This window comes from Meriones unguiculatus, chromosome 18 (genome assembly GCF_030254825.1).
Source record: "Meriones unguiculatus strain TT.TT164.6M chromosome 18, Bangor_MerUng_6.1, whole genome shotgun sequence".
NCBI classification, from domain to species: domain Eukaryota; kingdom Metazoa; phylum Chordata; class Mammalia; order Rodentia; family Muridae; genus Meriones; species Meriones unguiculatus.
Genome location: NC_083365.1, coordinates 36,362,242 through 36,383,863, shown reverse-complemented (window position 1 = coordinate 36,383,863; position 21,622 = coordinate 36,362,242). Strand labels below are relative to the sequence as shown.

Below are 21,622 nucleotides of genomic sequence, written 5' to 3'. Positions count from 1 at the left end.
CTGCTCAGCCTTAGAAGGAGGGAATGCATTGCATACTGGTCGCTCTTAGCTCAAGAAAAAGGCTGTAAAAGTAAAGTTATTTGTAAGAATGCAAAATTCAGGTAATCTTGGAGAAGCCCTTTAAGAATGGGAAGAGCATTAGGTTCATGGCGACAGGGACGGGCTGGCAGACATGTGATACACAGGCAGCAAGGCTAGGATTACTCTTTCCTGAGGTGCCATTACTTCCTCATAATCTGGACTCATTAGAGATGTTTGAGTTTGTGGCTTCTGCTTTATCCAAAAAAGAACTGAGCCTGCATTTTGTCATCAAACAATTGTCCACTTGCCCAATACACTCTAAATTCATGGAGAATGAGAGAAGTGATGGAAGAGTTGAGACCAGTAAGGGCCTTGAATGTCAAGTAATAAAGAACCAAAGTTGCTCATTCATAGACAAGACACAAGCCCAAGGTGTTTTTGTTGTTGTTGTTGTTTTGTTTTTTTTGTTTTGTTTTGTTTTGTTTTTCGTTTTGGTGATTGGGTTACCATTCTGAGGGGAGAAGGTAATTGCTATGGTGAACCTGTATTACAAAGAGGTATTTTTGATACCTCTAAAAGAGGTTCTTTTAGAAGTTCTGTGGGCATGATGAAGAGGGTCTAAATGGTTTATCATTGGCTGAACAGTAATACCAAAGATGGTCTAAAGTGTCTTTGTCATCCTTAATGACTGACTTCTAGAACAGAGTAAGCTCTTGCAGGCTGGGAAAAGTAACTGCATCATACAGGTTTCTTCTTTCTCATCCTCACCTGCCTGTACCAAGCCCACCTGGAACCACAGCTGCCAATTACATCTTACTGTAAACCCCTGTAAACCTGTAAACCCCATCCTAAGGATATTAGCCGTAAGCCGTCTTACCCATTTCTCTTGCCATTCAGCATTCAGGAATGCTGTTTTATGAAGCAACAGTTTCTTAGCCTAAGAAAGGCCAGGCTTGCTCAAATACTTTGCTTGGTTCATACAGTTTGCTGTGCATACATCTCACTTTGTCTTTATTTCTCTCACTATCCCGGTTGGATAGGAAAGCCATTGCATTCATTCCTACCCTGAAAAAGGGAATCGCTCACATTCTTGTCACGCTAGGGTTCACACTCTGCCCCAGAACCCACTTCCTAGTTTCATCTCTGTAAATAACAATTTCTGTCGCTGGGTTGTCCTGTGGTCCTTTTATTTGGAATGTGCATCTGTGCCTTTAGGAAAATGTTCACCATGGCTGCTCTGCTTCATGTCATTCTAGGCAGGCTCTGCAGCTCTCGTCCTTTGTGAGTTCTTACCCTCACCCTGGTTTGGTTTGGTTCATCCACAGCAGAGTCATGGGCCCTGGCAAAGAAAGTAGTCCATGTAGAAATCTTGGCTCCACCTATTCGTCTAAGCCAGCTGGTGGGTCTCAGCACTCAGTGATTGCACTGGCCACCATCATCTTCCCGAGCCTTTCTGTCTCAGGCGAACTTCTGCCCTGGCAGACTGGACCCTGTCTGTAAGACTTGTTTTTCTATAATGACATCCTTCAGATTGTCCCATGGAGAGATCTTCTGGATTCTCATCACGTCAATATCCCAGAGAAATTTTTGTCATTTATTACGCAACATAGAATACGTATCAACAGCTAGTGAGGGCATCTCTTGTGTGCATCTGTGTCTTGTGTGCATTTGGGAATACATGTGTATGCTCGCAGAGGCCAGAGGACATCAGAGTTGTTCTTTGAGTGCAGAGTCCTTTCATTGGCTTGGGGTTTGCTGACTGGCTGGCCAGTGAGCCCCAGAGCTCTACCTCTCCAGGGCTGATCTGGTAAGCACACATCACTATGCTGTATTTTCACATGGCCTCTGGGTATTGAACTCAGTTTCTCGTGCTCCAGTGGAGTACAGTTTACTGACTGAGCTATCCCCTCAGCCCCGGGAAGGTGCTTTTCAAATGTAGAGATGATACAGGGATGGAAGACAAATGTTTTGGAAGCCAAATCCAGAGTCTGAAAGATTTCAGCAGTTGGGAATGACTCACAGAGACAAGTCAGATAGGAATTGAAACATTAATAATGTGTAGTGCTTGATTCTTACCTAAAACAATTATATCTTGTAAGTTCAGGCCACGGGTACCTTCTTCAGTTCATGCTGATAGAGATGGAATACGGGAGAATTGGAGATTTTATTAGACTGAGAAAAGGCACCGTTGCTGGAGGGCAATGGAACTATTTATTTTCAGTCGTGGTCACATTCACACTAAGCTGAGCAGCCCAGGCTTATGCCCCAGGCTTGAAAGCACTGGCAGCCTTGTGGATCACAATCACAGTGACATATGCTTGACCAGCATACTGATTTTGAGTAATTCGGATGGAATTCCCTCCAGACGAGGCCTACTTCTTCAGACTCTTGGATTTATGTTCTGGTTCTAAAATCTTTAGACCCCGTTTCACCTTGTCATAGTTGTCATAACTGAGTAGCTTGGAAGACTTTCTTCCAAGAGCTGAAAGGGTTTAGACTCCAGCCATCCTGGGATGTTTATGGGCTCTGTGCTTACTACAGTTACCAGGGGTCCGACATACAGAGAGAGGAGCAGATGCTATACTCAAGGTCATGTTTAGCGTTGAGCACAAGACATACTCAGAAATGGCTGAAATTTAATAACACTCACTTACGTGGCTCATCAGAAGCCAGTAGTGAGGGAAGTTTCAGCTGACCGACACCAAATGAAATGGTCGTTTTGAAAACTAGTCACCAGCCACAGGCACGAACTAAAACAGAGTCCTCCTTCTAGATTCTAGAATCAGAACAGTAACACAAACACATGGGAAAGAAGCAGATGTCCTGCCCAGACGCTTTCTATCTTTTTTGGTCTATGGTTCAAGAAAGCCACCTGGCTTTCCTTGTTGAGAGAAAGGGGTGGGGGGAGATGGACATGCAGAAATACACTCGAGCATGCACATGTAAGTGGGCGCGCACACGCACACACAGACAGACAAAGAGAGAGTATACTATTTAAATGTTTTGGGAAGACCACACTGGTAATCAAGCTGGCTTATGGGGTTTCTGCCATGCAGAATGGTATAGCATTTGTCTTATGGGGACAGAAGAATAAACAGGCATGGACCAATTGTTTTTCCTACTCACAGACTTAGTAGAAAAATCATGATAGGGCAGGCATGCTCTTGTTTTTGGTGGCTTCTTTTGTTTGCTGGCTTGTGTGAGGATCAATGCTCAAGCGTTGTTCCCGTGAGTGACAGGACACTTTCTTCCACTGGACAAGTGTCTTGATGGAAATCTGTTTTCCCTGATCACTGCTTCCACCTTTGAAGAGCTCAGCTACTATCAGGAGAACAGCTGTCAATAAAGATTGTTAATTTCTCCCCCTAAGGTAATTCAGATTTCTCCGTTAGGTATCTCTCAGCCCAGGAAAATATGCGTGTCACAGCTTGGCTTCGTGCAGATGGTGAAACCAGGTAAACCAGGATCTCCCAGCTGCTGAGGCACAGCGTTCTGTGGCCCATCCCAGCCCTGTCCTCTTTGTGCTGCTGCAGAGTCATTGCAGGCTCTTCCTCTTGCAGGGTTTGGAACAGTGTGTTAGGAAGGCAGTCACATTCTCACTCTCCCGCCGAGCACACTCTGAGGGTCGACAAGGCAGATGCTGTCTGAGTTTGGTGTTTCTCCCCAACTCTTGCATGTTTGACCCTGGTTTAGCAATCTGAGGCTCCACCTTCCCCTGCCAAGATGCATCAGACCGCTTGCTGAGGGACATTCAGAGATTGTGTAGTGTAGGCCAGGGGAACAGAACAGCCGCCTCTCTCCCCAAACTGTCCAGAAAAGACAGACCCTTCTTTCTAAAATGCTGGAGCCAGAACTCAATGTGAAACCCCACAGCTGCTGTGACCCTGGGCTGTGTGGATGCTACAGCCATCCTGGCAGACACTTCTCTCTTCCAGGAATTCTTTCCTCTGGGGAGTTAGATATGAGTCAGCTCTAGGGCCTTCCCCAAGTCCACCAGACAGTGTGGGCTGATCCACCAGGTCACCTGTGTGTACCCTGGTATCCACGATGCTTGGGCAGCAGGGGTGGAGGCAGAGGGGCAGGTTCTTAGCCTAGCAGACGATTAATTTTTACCTGGAGGCTTTTAATGATGCTACTACAAAGCCTATTATTTTTGTTATTTTGTTTGTTTGTTTGTATATATGTACGCTTGTTTGAGAAAAGGTCTCATGTAGCCTAGGCTAGTCTTACACTTCTGATCCTTCTGTCTCTACCTCCCGAGTGGCTGGGATTATAGGTGTGCACTGCATGCTCAATTTGCTATGAAACATTTCAAAGGAGCTTCATTGTTTACATGCCTTATAGCCCCCCCCCCAGTGTACAATGCAACAGTTTCTGATAAAGTTACAGAATTGTGCCACAGCCAACCACTAAGATACTTTGTGTAGACTGGCTTACTCTGGATATTTTGTATAAATGAAATTTTGCAGTAGATGGTTGTTTGTGCCTTAGTTCTTAAAGTCTCTAGCATATCAATGTTTTGCTTTTTCTTGCCAAACAATGTTCCACTATGTGCATATACTTCGTTATTTATTGCTTTATCAGGTGACTGGTGAGTTGATTCTCATTTCTGGCTTTTGAGAATAAAGAATTCTTCTAGTGAATGGTATATATACAAGTTTGTTTGTTTTTTTTTTTTTCTTGAACATAAGCTTTTATGCCTCTTAGGAATATACTTAGGATTTCTGGATAATATGGCCACTTTGGGGCTATTTTTTTGTGGGGTTTACAGATATTTTTGAAGTAGCTGCCTGCTTTCACAGAGATGTGTGTGAAAGCTACCTGACCCCTATCCCCACAGGCTCTCAGTATAACGCTGATATAGTGCAAGTATGGGTAAGAATTTTGTGCTGGCTGGATTGGAAATAAAATCATTGTAGAAACGATTCCAGAACTGTACCTGAAGGAGAGAATTCTTTTCAGAGCAGAGTACCCATAAAGAGTTAAGTGGCCATCTGTGAGTGCTGGACAGTTGTCCTTCATTCCAGGCTACCTCAACTCCTAGGAAATGGATTGCTTGCGGGTATCTTAGGACTACAAGTAAGGCCGGGGGGATGTAGAGCTTCAAAAAGAACAGCCTGAAAAGTCAGGCTAATTTCGGGGCAGGGAGATAGCTCAGTCAGAAAAGTACTCACCCTGCAAACACGGGGACCTCAGCTCAGCATCCTCACTACCCATCTAAAAATTCCAGGTGTGCTTGTAATCTCAGCAGTGGGGAAGTAGAGGCAGGGGCTCCCAGCTAGCCTAGCTGAATTGGTGAGCTCTAGGTCCAGTGAGTGACAATCACGGGGAGAAAGACCAAGGAAGAAGCAGGATATCTATTTAGGGTCTCCACATGAACATTCATACATATGTACATGCAGCTGAACACACCACACACACACACACACACACACACACAGAGTCAATTTGATCTGCAAAACTGATCAGTGAACTGAGAGCTGCAGACATGCACCACCCGAGCCCTTCTGGGGACGTGACATCTCTTCTTGTAAATGTCATCACTTTCTTGGTGCTATCTGGTAAGAACTGAGTCATGAGGTGCCGACAAAACCCCAGTGCACTTCACATGGAGCCCGAAGCATTCTGCTCATTCCTGAGATGCTCACGCTGTCAGCCTGCTGCACAGATGGTAAACAACTCGCCTGGGATGAGATCCTGCCACTGTGGCTTTTTCTCGGCCTGTCTGTGAGGCGCAGAACTGGAACCAGACAGTTTGCCTCTGAGGGTGAATTTCGGGGCTCGCAGTGAGGTGGGGTAGGGGAGTGGCTGCAAGGTGATGATGCAGAGGTGAAATGGCCTCCTTCGCAGAGCTCTGTTCCAGAGTAAGCGGGTAAGGCTCGGCATTTCCGAAAGGTGGCCCTGAAGCAACTTCAACCTTTTGTTTGCAGCCACGGCACAGGGTATGAGAGCGAGAACCACACGACCCCCATCCTCTGTGGTGCCCAGTACAGAATACATACCCACGGCGTCTTCCGAGGCATCCAGGTGAGTGCAAGGGGGCCCAGCCACAGCACTGCGTCTTCTGCTTACATGCCCTACAGCACCCCGCTGGTGGGACCATCTGGCAGGTGTTTGCCACCAGAGATGCCCCACTGGCAGAGTTGGTGCCTTGCCTGACTGCCACTGTGGTACTTCCTGCAGAATCTCACCCTTTCTTCCTTTAGGATTTTCTCCTTCCTCGGTGGGTGGTACAGTCCCTGCCTGTTGGTCATCGGCACTTGAGTTCGTGACTCGGACCCTTGACTTGTAGGAGTTGATGTGTCTCATAGAACTATGTGGCCCAGTGTTGGTGATAGTGGTGTGGTTAAACTTAGACACAGGCTTTTATAACACGGATTTTACCTAGCTTCTGGGTTTACACACACTATTTACAAAATGTGTAGTATCTCCATGTCCACCTTCACATGATGTCCCCTGGCACGCTTCGCTTGACTTGTTACAGTAGATGTCAGTATACATCTGTAACTCACTGGACAGTGCATGCCTTTAATCCCAGCACTCAGGAGGCAGGGGCAGGTGGATCTCTTTGAGTTTGAGGCCAGCCTTCTCTACAGAGTGAGTTCCAGGACAGCCAAGGTTATACAGAGAACCTTTGTCTCAACAAACAAACAAACAAACAAACAGAATATTATTTGTAACTGATGCTTTGTCATATAGTTCTGTGTGCTTTGATACACACTCATCCACCCACCCACTCATCACTCCTTCCCTCCCTCCCTCCATCCATCTGTATATCTAGTATTAATATGGAGTAGTTTACTGTCTCAAAAATGCTTGTACTCCACCTGTGCGCATCATGCCCCTTTCCCTTCCCTCTCTCTCCAGCAGTCACTTCCTGTTTCTCAGGATCCTGGATACTCTGTGTTGAATTTTCAGGCCAGCTTCTTTGACTTAGCAGTGTGAACTCATCACTCCTGCACGTCTAGGCACGGCCTTTGTTCTTTCCTGTGATCCTCACTGCACATTTAAGAAGTAGGCATTTTAGAGTGAGGGAAGCTGCAGACAAGACAAGAGTCTTGTGTAAAGTCACATGGCTGGTAATCGGGAGCTGAAGTGTGTAACACAAATTTTATAGGACGCCACCACCCTTGTTTCACTGATTAATGTTGTTTCTTAGTGGAAATTAAATAATATTATTTATCGGTGGAAACAGGAGGGAGAGAGGTCTCTGTGAGTGAAGGGTTTTCAGGGGAGGCCCCAAGCCTCTTTTGGGTAGTCAGAACCACAATTACCAGAGACTCAACATCTGCTATTTACAAACACTAGAGAAATGGCTAGAGTATCATCTCAAGGAAAGTTAAGGCCCTGGAAATGAGCTACATGTGGGCCAGGCTCTGTGTGGTGTGAGCAAGGAACTCTACTTCATGGAACCAGACAGTGTGCCCTGCCATCCCAAGTTCTTCTTGTGGTGAGAAATAAATGAGCTACAGACATGTGGAGATGTGACAGAGCTTCGAAGGAGTCATCTGAGTGTCCCACAACAGACACTATCAGCATCCTTCGCCAGATTGCAGGCTGACAGTAACAGCTGTTTTTTTTTTTTGTTGTTTTTTTTGTTTTTTGGTTTGTTTGTTTTTTTAAGTCCTATTTCCACAAGTTTATCTAGAATAAAAAGAGACGAAAAAGGCTTACTGTTCTTGTCTTCCCCCCAGACTCAGTTTATCAGATCCGCTGTCTGGTCCTTTACTCTTTTTCTTTTAGAATATGCCAAGAAAACCACTGGCCTACCGGCCTGCCATTTACTCGCATAGCACCATTATTCCTGGGAGAAAGGCAGATGGTTGACATACACTATGACCTACCAATACAGTATTGTATGGCACTACAGAACATTCTCTTGCAAGTAAGTGCCCTCTCAGGGCAAGGCAAGCGAACTAGGTATAAGAACGCGAGTGTGGTGGATTGGAAGACACGTGGGGGCAGGGAGTTGTCGAGCTTAGAGCAGTGATTCTCAGCCTCTGGGTCATGACTCTTTTAGGGGTTGCATGCCAGACAGGCTTCATGGTAAATGTCTGCGTTAGGATTTCTTTATCACTTGCCGACGCGCGAAGCTCAGGTCGGTTCTGGCCTCATTCCGTGTTTCAGTGTCTCTAGTAAGAACGTTCTCATCCGTTTTTCGATTGTGTCCATAGTCACGTGATCACGTCTCCAAGTGGGAGGACACACATATACAGTGCAGGGCTCCAGAATTCTAGACCTTGTGTCTCAAGTGAGGGATGGATTGGGGACTTTTCCAGGCACTAATTTTTCTTCTCTAGAGGTTCTATCCGAGGGACCCCAAAGATGCTTCCTTTCAAATCCAAGTTCTGGTGATCAGTAGTAATGACATCCGAACACTGCATCATGGAATTTCCTAGTCTGTCATCCATTAATGATGTCTGACACAGGCATCTAGGGTATGGAGGTGATTTTTTTTTTTTCTGTCTCATGCCATACCTTCCTTCTCTTCTTTTGGTATGTTTCAGTGCCCACTTTCCCATGGGACTGACATGAGGGTTCACATGTGGCCCATCTCTCTTCTGTTCTGCCTGCAGGATGTACGGCGTGTCTCTGGAGTGGCCTCCACGCTTGTCCGGTCGGCCTCCGAAACCAGCGAGAAACGTCCTTTCATGTGTGCGTACCCGGGCTGCAATAAGAGATATTTCAAGCTGTCCCACTTACAGATGCACAGCCGGAAGCACACTGGTGAGTGTGTCCTATGCCCGGACGTGAGCAGTGGTGGCTCATAAGCTCCCGTTCTGGACTCTGTTACTCCTTAGGACACAGGGGACTTGTGGGATGGAAAGCTGGCACTTTCAGAAGTCAGCCCAAGGTAATTTGCCAAGGCCTTCGGGGCCGTTGGTGTGCTGGTTTCCCATCCTTTATTAAAGAAATCGGTGAACCGTGTTCAAGAAAGCAGAACAGGGTGCTGGAAAGCAAAGGATGCAGAATGAAAGTGTTTATACATTGCATTCCTCACTACCAGGTGAGACCGTGAGCTAATTGTTTGCCATCCCTCTGAACTCCAGGTGCTTTATATGGACAACGAAGGTGATAACACCTTCACTGCATGATTCTTAAGCCTTGCACTTCAGTTCAAATTGTCCTACAGCAATTGTAGCTGTTGCACACCTAGCAGAGGATTCAGGTTTCTAGGCCTGAATAAACGATAGTTTTATTCCTGAAGGACCGTTAGCATCTTTAACAGGGAAGACAAACCTGGGATAAGACAGTCAGATGACTCAGTGATTGATGGGCAGGGTCACCATGAACTTTGAAGGTTAGGTCCAAAGGGTTTGGTGTTCTGGAATCAATTCTTTGATGAAGAAGGCCATGAAGTTTCCAAGCAGGCTATTCTAGGTATTTCTTTTGCATCTGTCACTGAACTCCTGACAAATGGATTCATTTTTGGCTCATGGTTTGGGGCACAGTTTACCACAGCAGGGAAGGTTGTGTTGGGGACATCCTTAAAGCTCTGGAAGTGGGAGAATAAGGCCCACTTGTTCATGTCTCTGGATGAAGCAGAGAGAGAGATGGGAGACAGGAGCCAGAAGTGCATCAGGCTATAAGGGTCAAAAGTCCACTATTTGTTGTTACGTTTCCCCTCCTGAATGATCCACAACCCCTCAGCACTATGAGCTTAAGACCAAGGGGTCAAATGCATGAGTCAGCGTGGGGACATTCAGTTATTCAAACCATAAGAGAGCATTGCAGAGCAAGTGGCATTTGTGGGGATGTACATTTAACACTTTGATGGGTGGGAATCGACACATAATGATGAGGGGTGTTGCTTGAGGAGGGCTCGGGAGCGGTGAGGTCAGGAGACACACAGGAAAACCAGAGAAGCATCAGTTGTAGTGAGGCAGGAAAGGTAACTTGGAGCTATTCATGAAAGAAAAGACCCTACTGGTCCCCAAGTAGCTCGATCTCCATCCCAGAATTCAGTGAGTCAGATCTCGAGGAGGTGGGAACACTTGCAGAAGCTCAACGCTCCCCAGAGGACTCCTCGCCCAGGGTTTGGTTGTATTTTTACTGTGGAGACAGGGGTGGGGCCCTTCTTTCTGAGTCCATGGTTGCGCAATCCTATCACTGACTCGGTTCAGATGAAAGGACAGCAATCTTGCTAAATGCTTCAGCTTGGGGAATCTCAAAGCATGGAGTCATTTATGTTGGGCCCAAGAACAATAAGTCAGTAGGTGAGAACACCAGCCCTTCAGGTTATAAAACAAAGGATGCTTAAGTCACGAGGCCATCCTCAAGGCATATCTCTCTAAAATTCTATCTCCAACTCAACCAAGGAGTTTGAAACAAGCTGTTTTTATTTTTTGGCCCCTCTAAATAGTCCCTGCTAATATATGTATTGTTTTTTTGAACATTGCTTCAGTGCTAGGCACCAGTCTATCCCCTCTGCATGGATGGGCTATTCCAATCTGTTCATGACCCCTTTGAAGTTGTCCGGTTATTGGCTCCGGTTCCCAGTGAGGGAACTTCATTCACTCCCCCACTGTGTCCACGGGCGCTTGTGCAGGTGGGATTTGTATCTTCTTAGAAATCTACAGCCCTGCCCTAGTGAGCTCCCCGGAAGTGCTTTGGGCGTTTTAGGATCCCTTCATCTGTGTTTAGGAGGGCTTGCGTGTGATGCTGTTGTACTTCCAGCATGGTACTCAGAATGATGTGTGTCTTCCCTAAGGTGAGAAACCATACCAGTGTGACTTCAAGGACTGCGAGAGAAGGTTTTCTCGCTCAGACCAGCTCAAAAGGCACCAAAGGAGACACACAGGTTTGTAGGTTCACTTCTTGTAGCCAGCAGTCACAGGCGCTTGGGTTAGAGCTGAGTTTGTGACTGTCTTCTCTGCCGAACCCGGATGAGAGGGTGATCTATCTGTTTAAGTTTTTCTAACTTTCTTCCCCTCATCTGGAGACTTTTCTTCTAAAAAGGAGAGGGGCTGTGGAGATGATGGCTCAGCTGTCAAGAGGACTTGGTTTTGCAGGGGACTCGGGTTTGGTTCTCAGCATCCACATCATGAGGCCCATAAGTACAGCCCTAAGGGATCTGACATTCTACTAGTCTCCGAGGGCAATGCACACACATATTACACACACACACACATATTACACACACACACACACACAGTAAATAATAATAATAATAATAATAAAAAACACCAAGTCTTTCCTTACAAAGAAGAGAAAAGAAAGAAAGGAAACGGCTCATGTTTGTCATGAGAACCATGGCACAAGTCAGATCCCACGGCACGCTGGTGATCCACTGACGTGCAGTCAGGAACCAGGGCAGTGGAGAGAAGCTGGTTTGTAGTGGTTCACTTTTCTCAGTCTCTTTAACACTTGGCTGCTGGTGAGAATTGGATTTTGTGGTTAGGGAATGGTTTTCTCCAAGTCGGGAGCAGCTCCTGAAGGCTGCCTTACAGAATCAGGTGGCTTCTGCTGGGCCTCAGGATCAAGGAGATGTGCGGTCCAGGTAGACACAGACCTGGCTGATGTGATGGATGTGCCGGGCTTCTTCAGCTGCCAAAAAGCCGGCCTTCTGGGTCTCGCTGTGCCCCGCATTGTTAGGGCCGAGTCTAGACCTTCTCTGTCCGTTTAGGTGTGAAACCATTCCAGTGTAAAACTTGTCAGCGAAAGTTTTCCCGGTCCGACCACCTGAAGACCCACACCAGGACTCATACAGGTAAAACAAGTGCGTAAACCTTTCTTCACATTTATTTTTCATTATTTTCTTAAGCTACTGTCGAATGAAACTGTTTGTAGTGAGAGAGACCGACGTAAAAGTTGTAGAGTTGGGAATCCATTCAGAGAGTGACAGTGTCTTTAAGCGATAAATGGTAATGTTTTTTCAGAGAAAGGGTTGAAGAGCGCTGAGCTAGGGAAGAGAATGTCCAGGGTGTTCAGAACCAAGCCGGAGAGATGATCTGATCCCCACTGTCCCCAGTTTGCTGTGTTACTGATAGAGCACTCAACCTAACAGCGCTATCAGAATTCAAGATACTCTTGTTTTGCCGAGAGCAAAACATGTTTCACCCCAGACTGAAGAGTGTGCTCCTTGCTTCCTTAGAGTTAAAGCTCCTTGAGGAGTCTAGGTTTCTGCCAGATTAACATAAACTCATGGATATATTTCCTTTATACTAGCACAGAGAGAATCGGGGGGTTGACACAGCCAGTGGCTGCTGAAGCCTTCTGCTTGCCGATAAGGCTAAAGAGCTTCACCGTGAAAATAGCAGGAGGCAGGGCTGTCTCTTAGGTTAGCTCCCCATCCTTAGAGCATCGTTGGAAGAAGAGAAGGATGGGCGTTTTTAATCCTCATTTAACAAATGAGTGATGGGTGGTGATTAGGTGATTTGCCCCGAGCCACAGAGCAATTGGATGTCGCCCTCAGTGGTGATGGCTCCGACCCCATCCCATCCCTAGTCTTTCTACTGGAGAAAGAGTATGAGTTCATATAGCCACCCCAGGAAGCCAGGGAACTGAGGAGTCAGCCAGGGTCAGCCAGGCTGGGTGTCACTGGGAGGACTGATAGGAGAAAGGACTGAGAAGTGTCCACGAGGAGGTGCGAGTGGCAGGCAGGAGCCGGGTTAGGAAAAGCAGATGGACAGTGAGTAGGAGAGAGAGATCCATGACACTAAGTTTTTCAGAAAGCCCCTGGTCCTTAGCACAGGCAGGATATGCTTAAGGTATGTCGAAGCACCTGTGTCCCAGTGTTGGAGAGATACGAGTCTTATTCTCCTTCTTTGGGTATCTTTGACATGTTGCCTTTCAGTCCGACATTTCTCAGTGGGGCTAGTCATCCCCTGGGAAGGTCCTCCAGGTGACACAGGGCTTGGCCCCTGTGGCATTTTCCTCAGCGAGCCCTGGGGATGTGACAGGCCAAGTGTAGGCTTTGGGAATTAGCCACACCTGGGTTTGAGTCCTGCCTGGACCTGGCCGCAGCAGCCTTACAGCCTCATCTGTAGAGTGAGGATAACGTTTCTTCGTGAGGCTGTTTTGAGGGACACACACGGCAACAGACACACTTCTGCAGGTAACGCCTGTGTGTTAGGCATCACCCGCTAGCTATTTATTGGCTTTAAGGAGGGTGAGAGCCCCCAAGATGGATCACCAGAAGGGGTGCCGCAACTGGGGATGACCCTTTCACACAGCTCATTTCTGAGTCACACTTTGCACTAAAAAGAAGCAAATGGGATTCAAATTGGTATCCATGATTTATTTTACCTCATCTCTCCATAGAGACTAAAGCCTCAGTCCCAGATCTACTGCTGGCCAGCCACCAGCCAGCAGTGTCCAGAGTGGTGTGGTTCAGAGGCCCTTGCAGCTCAGATCCCACTTAGAGGACAGCAGGGACCCATTGGCAGGGCCTCCGAGCATCCTTAGAGATGAAACAGAGGTTTCCCAGAATCCCTGAGTTCATGAGTTCCTTAGAGATTCCCACCAACCGGACTTCTCCCCCATTTCCACCGGTTCCCGTTTTACTTCGTTTCCAGTGCTTCTAAACCCTCGCAAAAGGCACTGCTACTTCCAGGCTGCCGGCGAAGAGTCAGTTGGTTAGCTTAGGGAATGGCCCAGGGGAGTCCGGTGCGGGTTGTGGTGATTTAACTCGGGCCTTTGATAGTTGAACCTGTGCCCGGGCGCTCTGCTGCGAGGGTCTCTGACGGGCGATTGTGTCAACAGGTGAAAAGCCCTTCAGCTGTCGGTGGCACAGTTGTCAGAAAAAGTTCGCGCGGTCAGACGAGTTGGTCCGCCATCACAACATGCACCAGAGAAACATGACCAAGCTCCAGCTGGCGCTTTGAGGGGCCCGACCCAGGGACAGCTCAGCATCCCAGGCCGACTGTGAAGACTGCTTCCGAATCTGCTTTTGAAACTGCTCCCCGATCACCCGCGGAAGGACCCGTTGATGGACCGTCACCCAACTTCTGAGGCAGAGCTCCCTGTTGGACGACAGCCCAGCCCATCAGATTTGCTGGTGGGAGTCTGTGCTCTGCCCGCTCTCGCTCAACTCCCAGGCCTGGAAGAGGGGCTCACCGTGTCTTTAAAGCACACTGCCATTCGGTCTGAGTTTTCTACTGCTAGAAGAGCCGTTGTTGGTAACGTCTCCCTACCTTCCCCTTCCCCTTTATGCTCATTTCCACCAGGATCGAAGCGATTGTTCCATTTTCTTTGGCGGGATATTTATAGGTCAGAGCATGTGTATGTATCTGCTAATGGAAACTTTTGTCATGGTTCCCATTTACTAACAGCTCTAGAAAGAAATAAATCAGAAAGGCACCAGGGGCAAGTATGGTGCGGACTCCAGAGGTCAGACTGCAAACATGGAAGGCAGGGTGTAATTCTACCAGGCGACTTTCAAAGCTCATAGGTTTCAGGTAACTGCCTAGTGGATTAGGAGTAACCAGAAGCCCTGTGTGGAAACCTGAAGGAGCCTTCCTGTTCAGCGATTCACTGTTAACATTAGCACTGTGCTCTTAAGAAATAATACTGTAAGAGCAGAGATTGTTTAAAATGTTCTTGATTTACTTTTCAGTTGTAATTAGATACGTCTTCAGAGTTGTGCTTTCCTTCTCATTCAGAGGAAGTGGAAGAATTCATTTCCGTCATCTGGGGTGTCTTCAGAGTGTACAGACCACACTGGCTATGTGGCTTCAAGTTGTAAAAATTAAAATGACTTTAAGAGAAAGTAGGGGCTGGTCCAGGATCTTCACTGGTAAGACTGTTCTTAAGTAACTTAAGTATCTTTGAATCTGCAAGTGTTGTGGGGGGGAAAAGATATATTATTGTGAGGAAATTCATTGTTTAAAGGTGTGTGTGTGTTGTTGTTTTTTTTTTTAAAGGGAGGGAGTTTATTATTTACTGTTGCTTGAAATACTGTGTAAATATATATATATGATGTGCTCTTTGTCAACTAAAATTAGGAGGTGTATGATATTAGCTTCATCACTGTGTGGATGTTCAATCTTACAGTGTATTGATGATAATGCTAAAAATGTAACCTGCAGTGTTTTGTTTTTTTTTTTTTTTTCACTTGGCTGTCAATTAAAGTCTATTCAAAAAGATAATGCAGGAGTCTGTTGGTTGTATTGTGTTCAAATCTCAAGGCCAGTTGAACTTCTTTTAAACAGGGAATCATGCCTATCAACACTGATAGCCACTAGGCACAGCCCGTCCGGGGTCCTGACCACAGTTGACTTCTTTTGTTGGGCTCTGGGAACGGTCTGGAGCAACCTTACACCTGCACCATGGAGAGATTGCCCTTGTGTGACGTTCCTGGTGTGGTGTGTATTGTGGTTCAAGGCTTATTTTAGTCAAATAACCGCGCCCACACCCACAGGGGAAGGTGGAGAGGCTCTTCTGATGTCTAACCTTTTTGAAAAGTTCACTGATACCTTCCCGGGATCAGGAGGGCAGTAGTTGAACACCTGGTACAACTGTATTTTACAGCTGTAGCTACTGTGACTCATTTCAGCAGGTGGGAAAGCTTAGCCTTTAGAGGGCAGTTGAGCACGCTAGCTGAGACCCACACTCTTCGCAGCCTGTCAACTCTCTGGTCATGGTATACGGTTTTCCATCACAAAGATACCAATTTGTTCAGCCTCCCTTGGCTCCATTACCTTAGAGCTTGCACGAAATCCAGGTTTTGTGTCTTCATTTACACAAAGGAGCCTAGCTGCAGAGGAGTCTTTGCAGCTCAAAGTCAGGAGAGCCTAAAAACGGGGTCTGGAGTCTCTTTTCCTTCTGCATCTGGCTCTTGCATCACTGTTAATTATAGTGATTGCGGTGACTCATGTGTATCAGCCGTCTTTATCTTTTCCTGCCAGAAGACAGCATTTCTCTGGAGAAGCTCAGGACAAGCAAGGCAGACACCAGTGAGTCAGAGAGCCGGGGTTTCACAACAAAAGTCCAACCACATCGTTCCCGCTGCTTAGAGAAAGGCCAGAGATTCAAAGTCCGCAGCAGGGCAGCCCACAAGGAAGAGTGTGGACTTTGGAAAGACGAACAGTCTAGGTTCAAATCCTACCTCTGCAGTTTTGTTTTAATGTATGAAAAAGCAATAGCCCCCTCCCTGGCAAGAGCGCAGGACAACTAAAGAGAACAAAATCTAGTGTGTAAAAAGGCTTATGCGAGTCTTCTGAAACTGTTGCCCATGAACCCCCATCCTTGGCTTGGCTTGCAGGGTCTGGCCATGCCCAGAGGTCAGGCCTGCAAAATGACAAAATGTCCTTCCTCCTGTGCCTTGAAACACAGCGATTATTTGCGACAGCTGGGCTTCTTGCCAGCCTCTCCACGACGACCGCATCTGTTTTGTGTCCTTTGCAGAGCACCCGTTGACCTTGTGTTTCTGAGACCCGTGGTGCGGACATTCTGCAGGCTGTCAGGAGGCAGCTGGTGGGTGGTGGTGGGTAGGTGCTCCCTGTGGTCAGGCCTGGAGACTGGCCAAAGGGTGCAGCTTCCCACCTTGTTTTCGCTCTAGTACCTGGCTCCGTACTTGGGATCTTTCGACACCATTTTAAGTGTCCTTTGTTTTCGCTCTAGTACCTGGCTCCATACTTGGGATCTTTCGACACCATTTTAAGTGTCCTGTGCTCTCTGTCTCTGAATTTCTCTAGCCTCAAGAGTACGTTATCACTACCTGGTGTCTGGTGTCACTGTGGTGCTTTTTTGTGCTCTGTTTGTCTTTAGGGCAGTCCTATCAGGCGGATAGGAAGTGTGTCCCCGTGTTATAGGTGAGGACATTGAGTCTCACCCATGCATGGTGGAGGAATGACTTGGTCGTTAATACCCATTTCCCACCAAAACGTGCTTGGTGATGAAAACCCACATTCTGCCCCATTGTTTTAATTTTTGTCAATCTTCCCAAACATAATGTGAACTTCTAAAGGAGGGGGGGGGGCTCTTTCCCCTTCCCTGTGTTACTCATGTCATGTTTTCCCAGATTTAATGCACATAGAAAACACCTGAAGTGTTTGCTGAGGTACAGGCTCTGCTACAGAGGTGCTGGCAGAAGGCCTGAACATCTTCGTTCTGACTCCCTTCCAGATGATTCCTGCCATGGTGGGTTGTGGACAGCCACAGCTGGCATGTGTCAAGGAACCTATCGGCTGGGCTCAACAAGTATCTGCTGAAAGGGACTCAAAGGTGACACTCAAACACTAAGATGGCACTGAACTATGCCAACCTTTGGGAATGGCCAGGGTTCTGCTTTGATAGTCCATGGACTGAGGGTCAGGAGGATCATGCAGAAGGCACCACAGGAACTGTGCACACTAGTCCAGGAAATACATTCCATGAGGAGGTTTCTCTTCAGACCCCGTCACTTTGTCTCAACTATTCGACAGACCCGCCCTGTTCCATATTCATATTCCATATTCATCCAGAACCCACATGTCCAGTCTGTCACAGGAATGGCCAACTCCTTGGTGCCAACCTCTGTATTAGTTACTTACGTATTGTTTTGATAAGACATGACCCAGGTAACTTGCAAAAGAAAGTATTTAATTGAGCTTACATTTTCCAGAGGGTTAGAGCCATGATGGGAAAGAAAAGGCCTGGTGGTAAGAAAAGCTAAAAGCTCATGTCTCAAAACTGCAAGAGAAGGCATGGCAGGAAGCTCATGAAGCCTCAAAGTGTGCCCCCATGACATATTTCCTTCAGTTAGGCCACAGCTCCTAATCCTTCCCAGGCAGTTCAGCCAGTTGGTGACTGTTCAAACATAAGAGCCCATGGGGCCATTCTCATTGCAATGACTACAGCACCCTCGTCAAACTCAGGCCAGCCAGTGTGCCCTTGAGGGTGTATGCACGTGCACACGTGTTTAGAACCAGGGATGTCTTAGGGGTTCTATTGCTACAATGAAACACCATGACCCAAAAGGAAGTTGGAGAGGAAAAAAATTTTTTGGCTTACACTTCCTCACTGAAGGAAGTCAGGGTAGGAACTCAAACAGGGCAGGGACCCGGAGGTAGGAGCTGATGCAAAGGTCACGGAGGAGTGCTGCTTACTGGCTTGCTTCACATGGCTCGGTCAGCCTGCTTTCCTGTAGAACCCAGGACCACCAGCCCAGGGATGGCACCACCCGCAATGGGCCGGGCCTTCCCACATCAATCCCCGATTAAGAAAATGCCTTACAGCTGGATCTTATGGAGGCATTTTTTTTTTCTCAATTTGCAGTTCCATCATTAAGACTACGAACCTCTAGTTTGTGTGTCAGTTTTTCCTAAGACTAGCCAGCACAAGGCCTTTCAAACAGGGTGTGGCTTTGCCCTTCTAGAAGCTTACTAGCCTCGGGTGCTTATGATAGAAGTGCTCATACTAGAGATGCAGCTAAACAGTCTATCGTGGCCAGGACACTCGCCCTCTCTGCCAAAGATTATTCCATCCCTGCGTGCCAGTGGTCCCCAGGTTTGAGAGATCCTGGTACAGAAGAGAGTCCCTTTCACCAGAAAGAGTTCCCACCAGCTAGGAGAGGAGAATGGGTGCTTTAGAACTGTGCTTTAGAACTGATACCTGAACCCACCTTTCTGAAGTAACTACTCCAAGGAGGCATTTTTCTTTGAAGTATCTGAGCAGGCAGAGTAGCTTGTAGGACTCTTAGATGAGTGCAAACGAACTATAGGAAAAACAGATCTTGAAGACAATATAAAGGCCTCTTGCTCTTTTCACGGACGGCTTCTCTTTTAGTGATCACTTATCAAATGGCTGAAATCTGTATAAATATTCACTTGATTGAAGTTAATAAATAAAAGCACATTTAGGAGGCGATGGTTTGGTAAAATGCCAGTTGTACACACATGAGGATCTGAACTCGGATCCCCAGAGTCCATATAAAAAGCCAGGGGTGGCAGCACACTTTCCAACTTAGTACCAGCGGCAGAGGCAGGTGGATTCCAGAGCTCTGTGGCCGGTTAGACGGGCCAATTGATGAGCGCTGGGTTCAACGAGAGACCATGTCTCGAAAAGTAAGGTGGAGAGCCACATAGGCGGACACTCAGCATTGACCCCAGGCCCCACATGCACAGTACAAACACTCGAAACCACATAGAACAAAAACAATTTTTTATGATGATGGTCTCAGACCCGGTGGAACGCCCATCATCAGCGAAGCTATACCGAGAAAGTAGCTGCTTCGGTGGAAGGCTCTGGGCTTTCCTGTTTTCCTGTCAAAGTCCTGATTCTGTTCTTAGATGGATTTCACGGTGAGACAGAAAACAGGGAGGCGAGTCTCAAAGGGCTGCAACACCGCAGGATAACTCACAGGCGGCCTGGGACAGCAGTTCTGGGGCTCAGATTCTCCACAGACTCCTGGATAGGGGTGGGTTGCAGGGGCTAGGGAGGGACAGACAACGGGTGCTCCTGAATTTAGGGCTCTTCAGGACAGGGCCGGTGTGCACAGGCTGAAAATCAGGCAGTTATCAGGAGGCCTTGGGCAGAGCTTGTAGACAGACAGAAGCAACAGAAGCAGACCAGACTGTGAATGTGCGTTGAAGAGACACTGAGCGATTTTCAGGGAGCAGGGGAGGGTTGAAGGGTGGCCTGGAGAGACAGGGCCGAGATAAATGTCGGGGAGGGGGGTGATGGTTGGGACAAGTGTGTTTCCTCTCTTGCGTCATCCTTGGAGCATTGGTGAAGCTGACAGTGGTGGAGAAGGATGGACTGACATGAGGGACTCCAAGGTCCACTGAGCGGACAGGCAGACTCCTGGGGAAAGGCGGAGGGGTAGAAAGAGGAAGATGCAACCAGGAAGAAAGCTGAGACGGATGAGGAATGAGGTGTGGATGTCAGGGAGGTCTGACAAGGCCGACCCCTGGGTGAACCTGGACCTGCCCTGCCAGCCCCACGCGCAGGGCTTGTATACAGGGTGCCTAAGGGACGCAAGGGGAACAATTGCACACATCCACTGCCCAACTCCTGGGCCCGTCAGCACCATTGTCACTTGCGCATGCTCTCCCTATGGACAATCTCCACTTTGCCTATGAAGAAACCGAGGTCCGGAGAAGCACCTCATCCTCATGCAGGGTCATTCAGCTTGCCGATGTGGCACAGTGGAGAATTCAGCCTAAGTGGCCGTCTCTTAATTCACACACTGCTCTGTATCTTCCAATGCTCTTGAACTCGCTGGACACCCCCTCCCCCACCACAGCAGTAGGACGGGGTAGAGCATGTCACAGCTGCCCTGCTCACCCACTTTCCAGGGCACTGGAGACACCTATCTCATTCCTAGACACAACGGGCATGGCTGGCAAAATGTTCTCTCTCTTATATTCAGGCCTAGAGCCCGTTTGCTCACTGTATTCATTCAGTATTTTATACCACATACCAGAACTCAAAACTGACAAGCGTATGATGTTAGCCAGGCACCGAGAGAAGAGAAAAGCCGAGAAACACATTTGAAAGGTTCAGGGCCAGCGATCACTTTTGGAGAGCAGCATGGCTTTCCCAGAGAGCTCTACGTAGAAGGTGACTGGGGGAAGCTGTTGCTTTCTAGTGATGGCAGAGTCGCTGAACGTGTCACCAAGGATAGAGTTGTCTTCTTTATAGCAGGCAGCCTCCATTTTTGTAAGGCATATCTGAGTTCTTACCGTCCACCTTAGGAAGGCTACGTTTGAGAATGATTACAGAAGACGTGTGAAGTTGGCCTCTGGCGTCCATACTCAACGGCATACACAAGCATCCACCTGGCACATGTGCACGCATGAACATGAGCACGCTCGCCTACGCAATGAAGGTCTGAAGCCTTCCGAGATGTCTCTTGCCCTTACTTCTGATGTAGTAGCCTATACTGCCCTTTGCCATTCAACAAGGGGACAACGTCCCTTCTATCTTGCACCCTAACAAACCTCCATTCTAGCAAGGGAGAGAAGCTGAGAACCATCCCAGGATAATGTTGTAGCAAGAGAGATGACAGCAAGCATACTTAGAAGAACCAGCATTTGCCTCCCCCCCGGAAGCAGCTGTGTGGAGCTGACCTCTTCTTGTGGATGCCCTTTGGATAAATATACCCTGAGTTCACTGGGTGATGAGCAGGCTGTGATGGACTTATAGGTAAGGCCAGGCCACTGGCCCAGTTTACCTTGCCCCAAAGTAGCCTCTGCTTTTCTCCCTTGATTTGTAGCTGTCAGTATTTTCTAGTGACTGAGGCGACCAGATGCTACATGACTTTCCGTGGGGGCAATGTGAACAAACAGCATTTGCCTTCGATAAGGCACTAATGACACACCAAAGAAATGATCTGACCCAGTCTAGGTAGTAAATCGATACAATTAAGTGGGCTAAAGAAACACAAATGAGCCATCAGTTACAGAATCCTGGGAGTCTTATGGGCAAATACCACTCAGACCTACTCCCAACAATTGTTAACCACACGTGTATCCTCCGGGAGAAGCCCCACCAGCCTCCTGAGCCACCTCATCATCTGTCTCATGGGCCTTGTGAGCACTCTCTCCTTCCACAGAGGAATATTAGTGGGCCTGGCCTTACAAAGTTCTGGTGTGGGTACTTGAAATGGCTTTGTCTCTGAGACAGCAGCAGTCATGCTGCTTCCAGGTCAGACTTCCACAGCGCTCAGCTCCTTCTT

At 47.6% G+C, this 21,622-nt stretch overlaps 1 protein-coding gene across 4 annotated transcripts in view; it reads left to right on the top strand.

Moving 5' to 3' along the window:
- Positions 1-15,110, top strand: part of Wt1 (WT1 transcription factor) — a 43,548-nt gene extending 28,438 nt beyond the window's left edge. For 3 of the 4 annotated variants that reach the window (XM_021646373.2, XM_060371493.1, XM_060371491.1), the window contains 5 exons: positions 5,952-6,048; positions 8,598-8,748; positions 10,733-10,822; positions 11,648-11,740; positions 13,726-15,110. In XM_021646373.2, the coding sequence (XP_021502048.2) occupies positions 5,952-6,048; positions 8,598-8,748; positions 10,733-10,822; positions 11,648-11,740; positions 13,726-13,847 (553 nt within the window). In that variant the 3' untranslated portion in view covers positions 13,848-15,110. The remainder of the gene's footprint in view (positions 1-5,951; positions 6,049-8,597; positions 8,749-10,732; positions 10,823-11,647; positions 11,741-13,725) is intronic. The other variant, XM_060371492.1, reaches the window with a different exon arrangement.
- Positions 15,111-21,622: the final 6,512 nt, after the last annotated feature.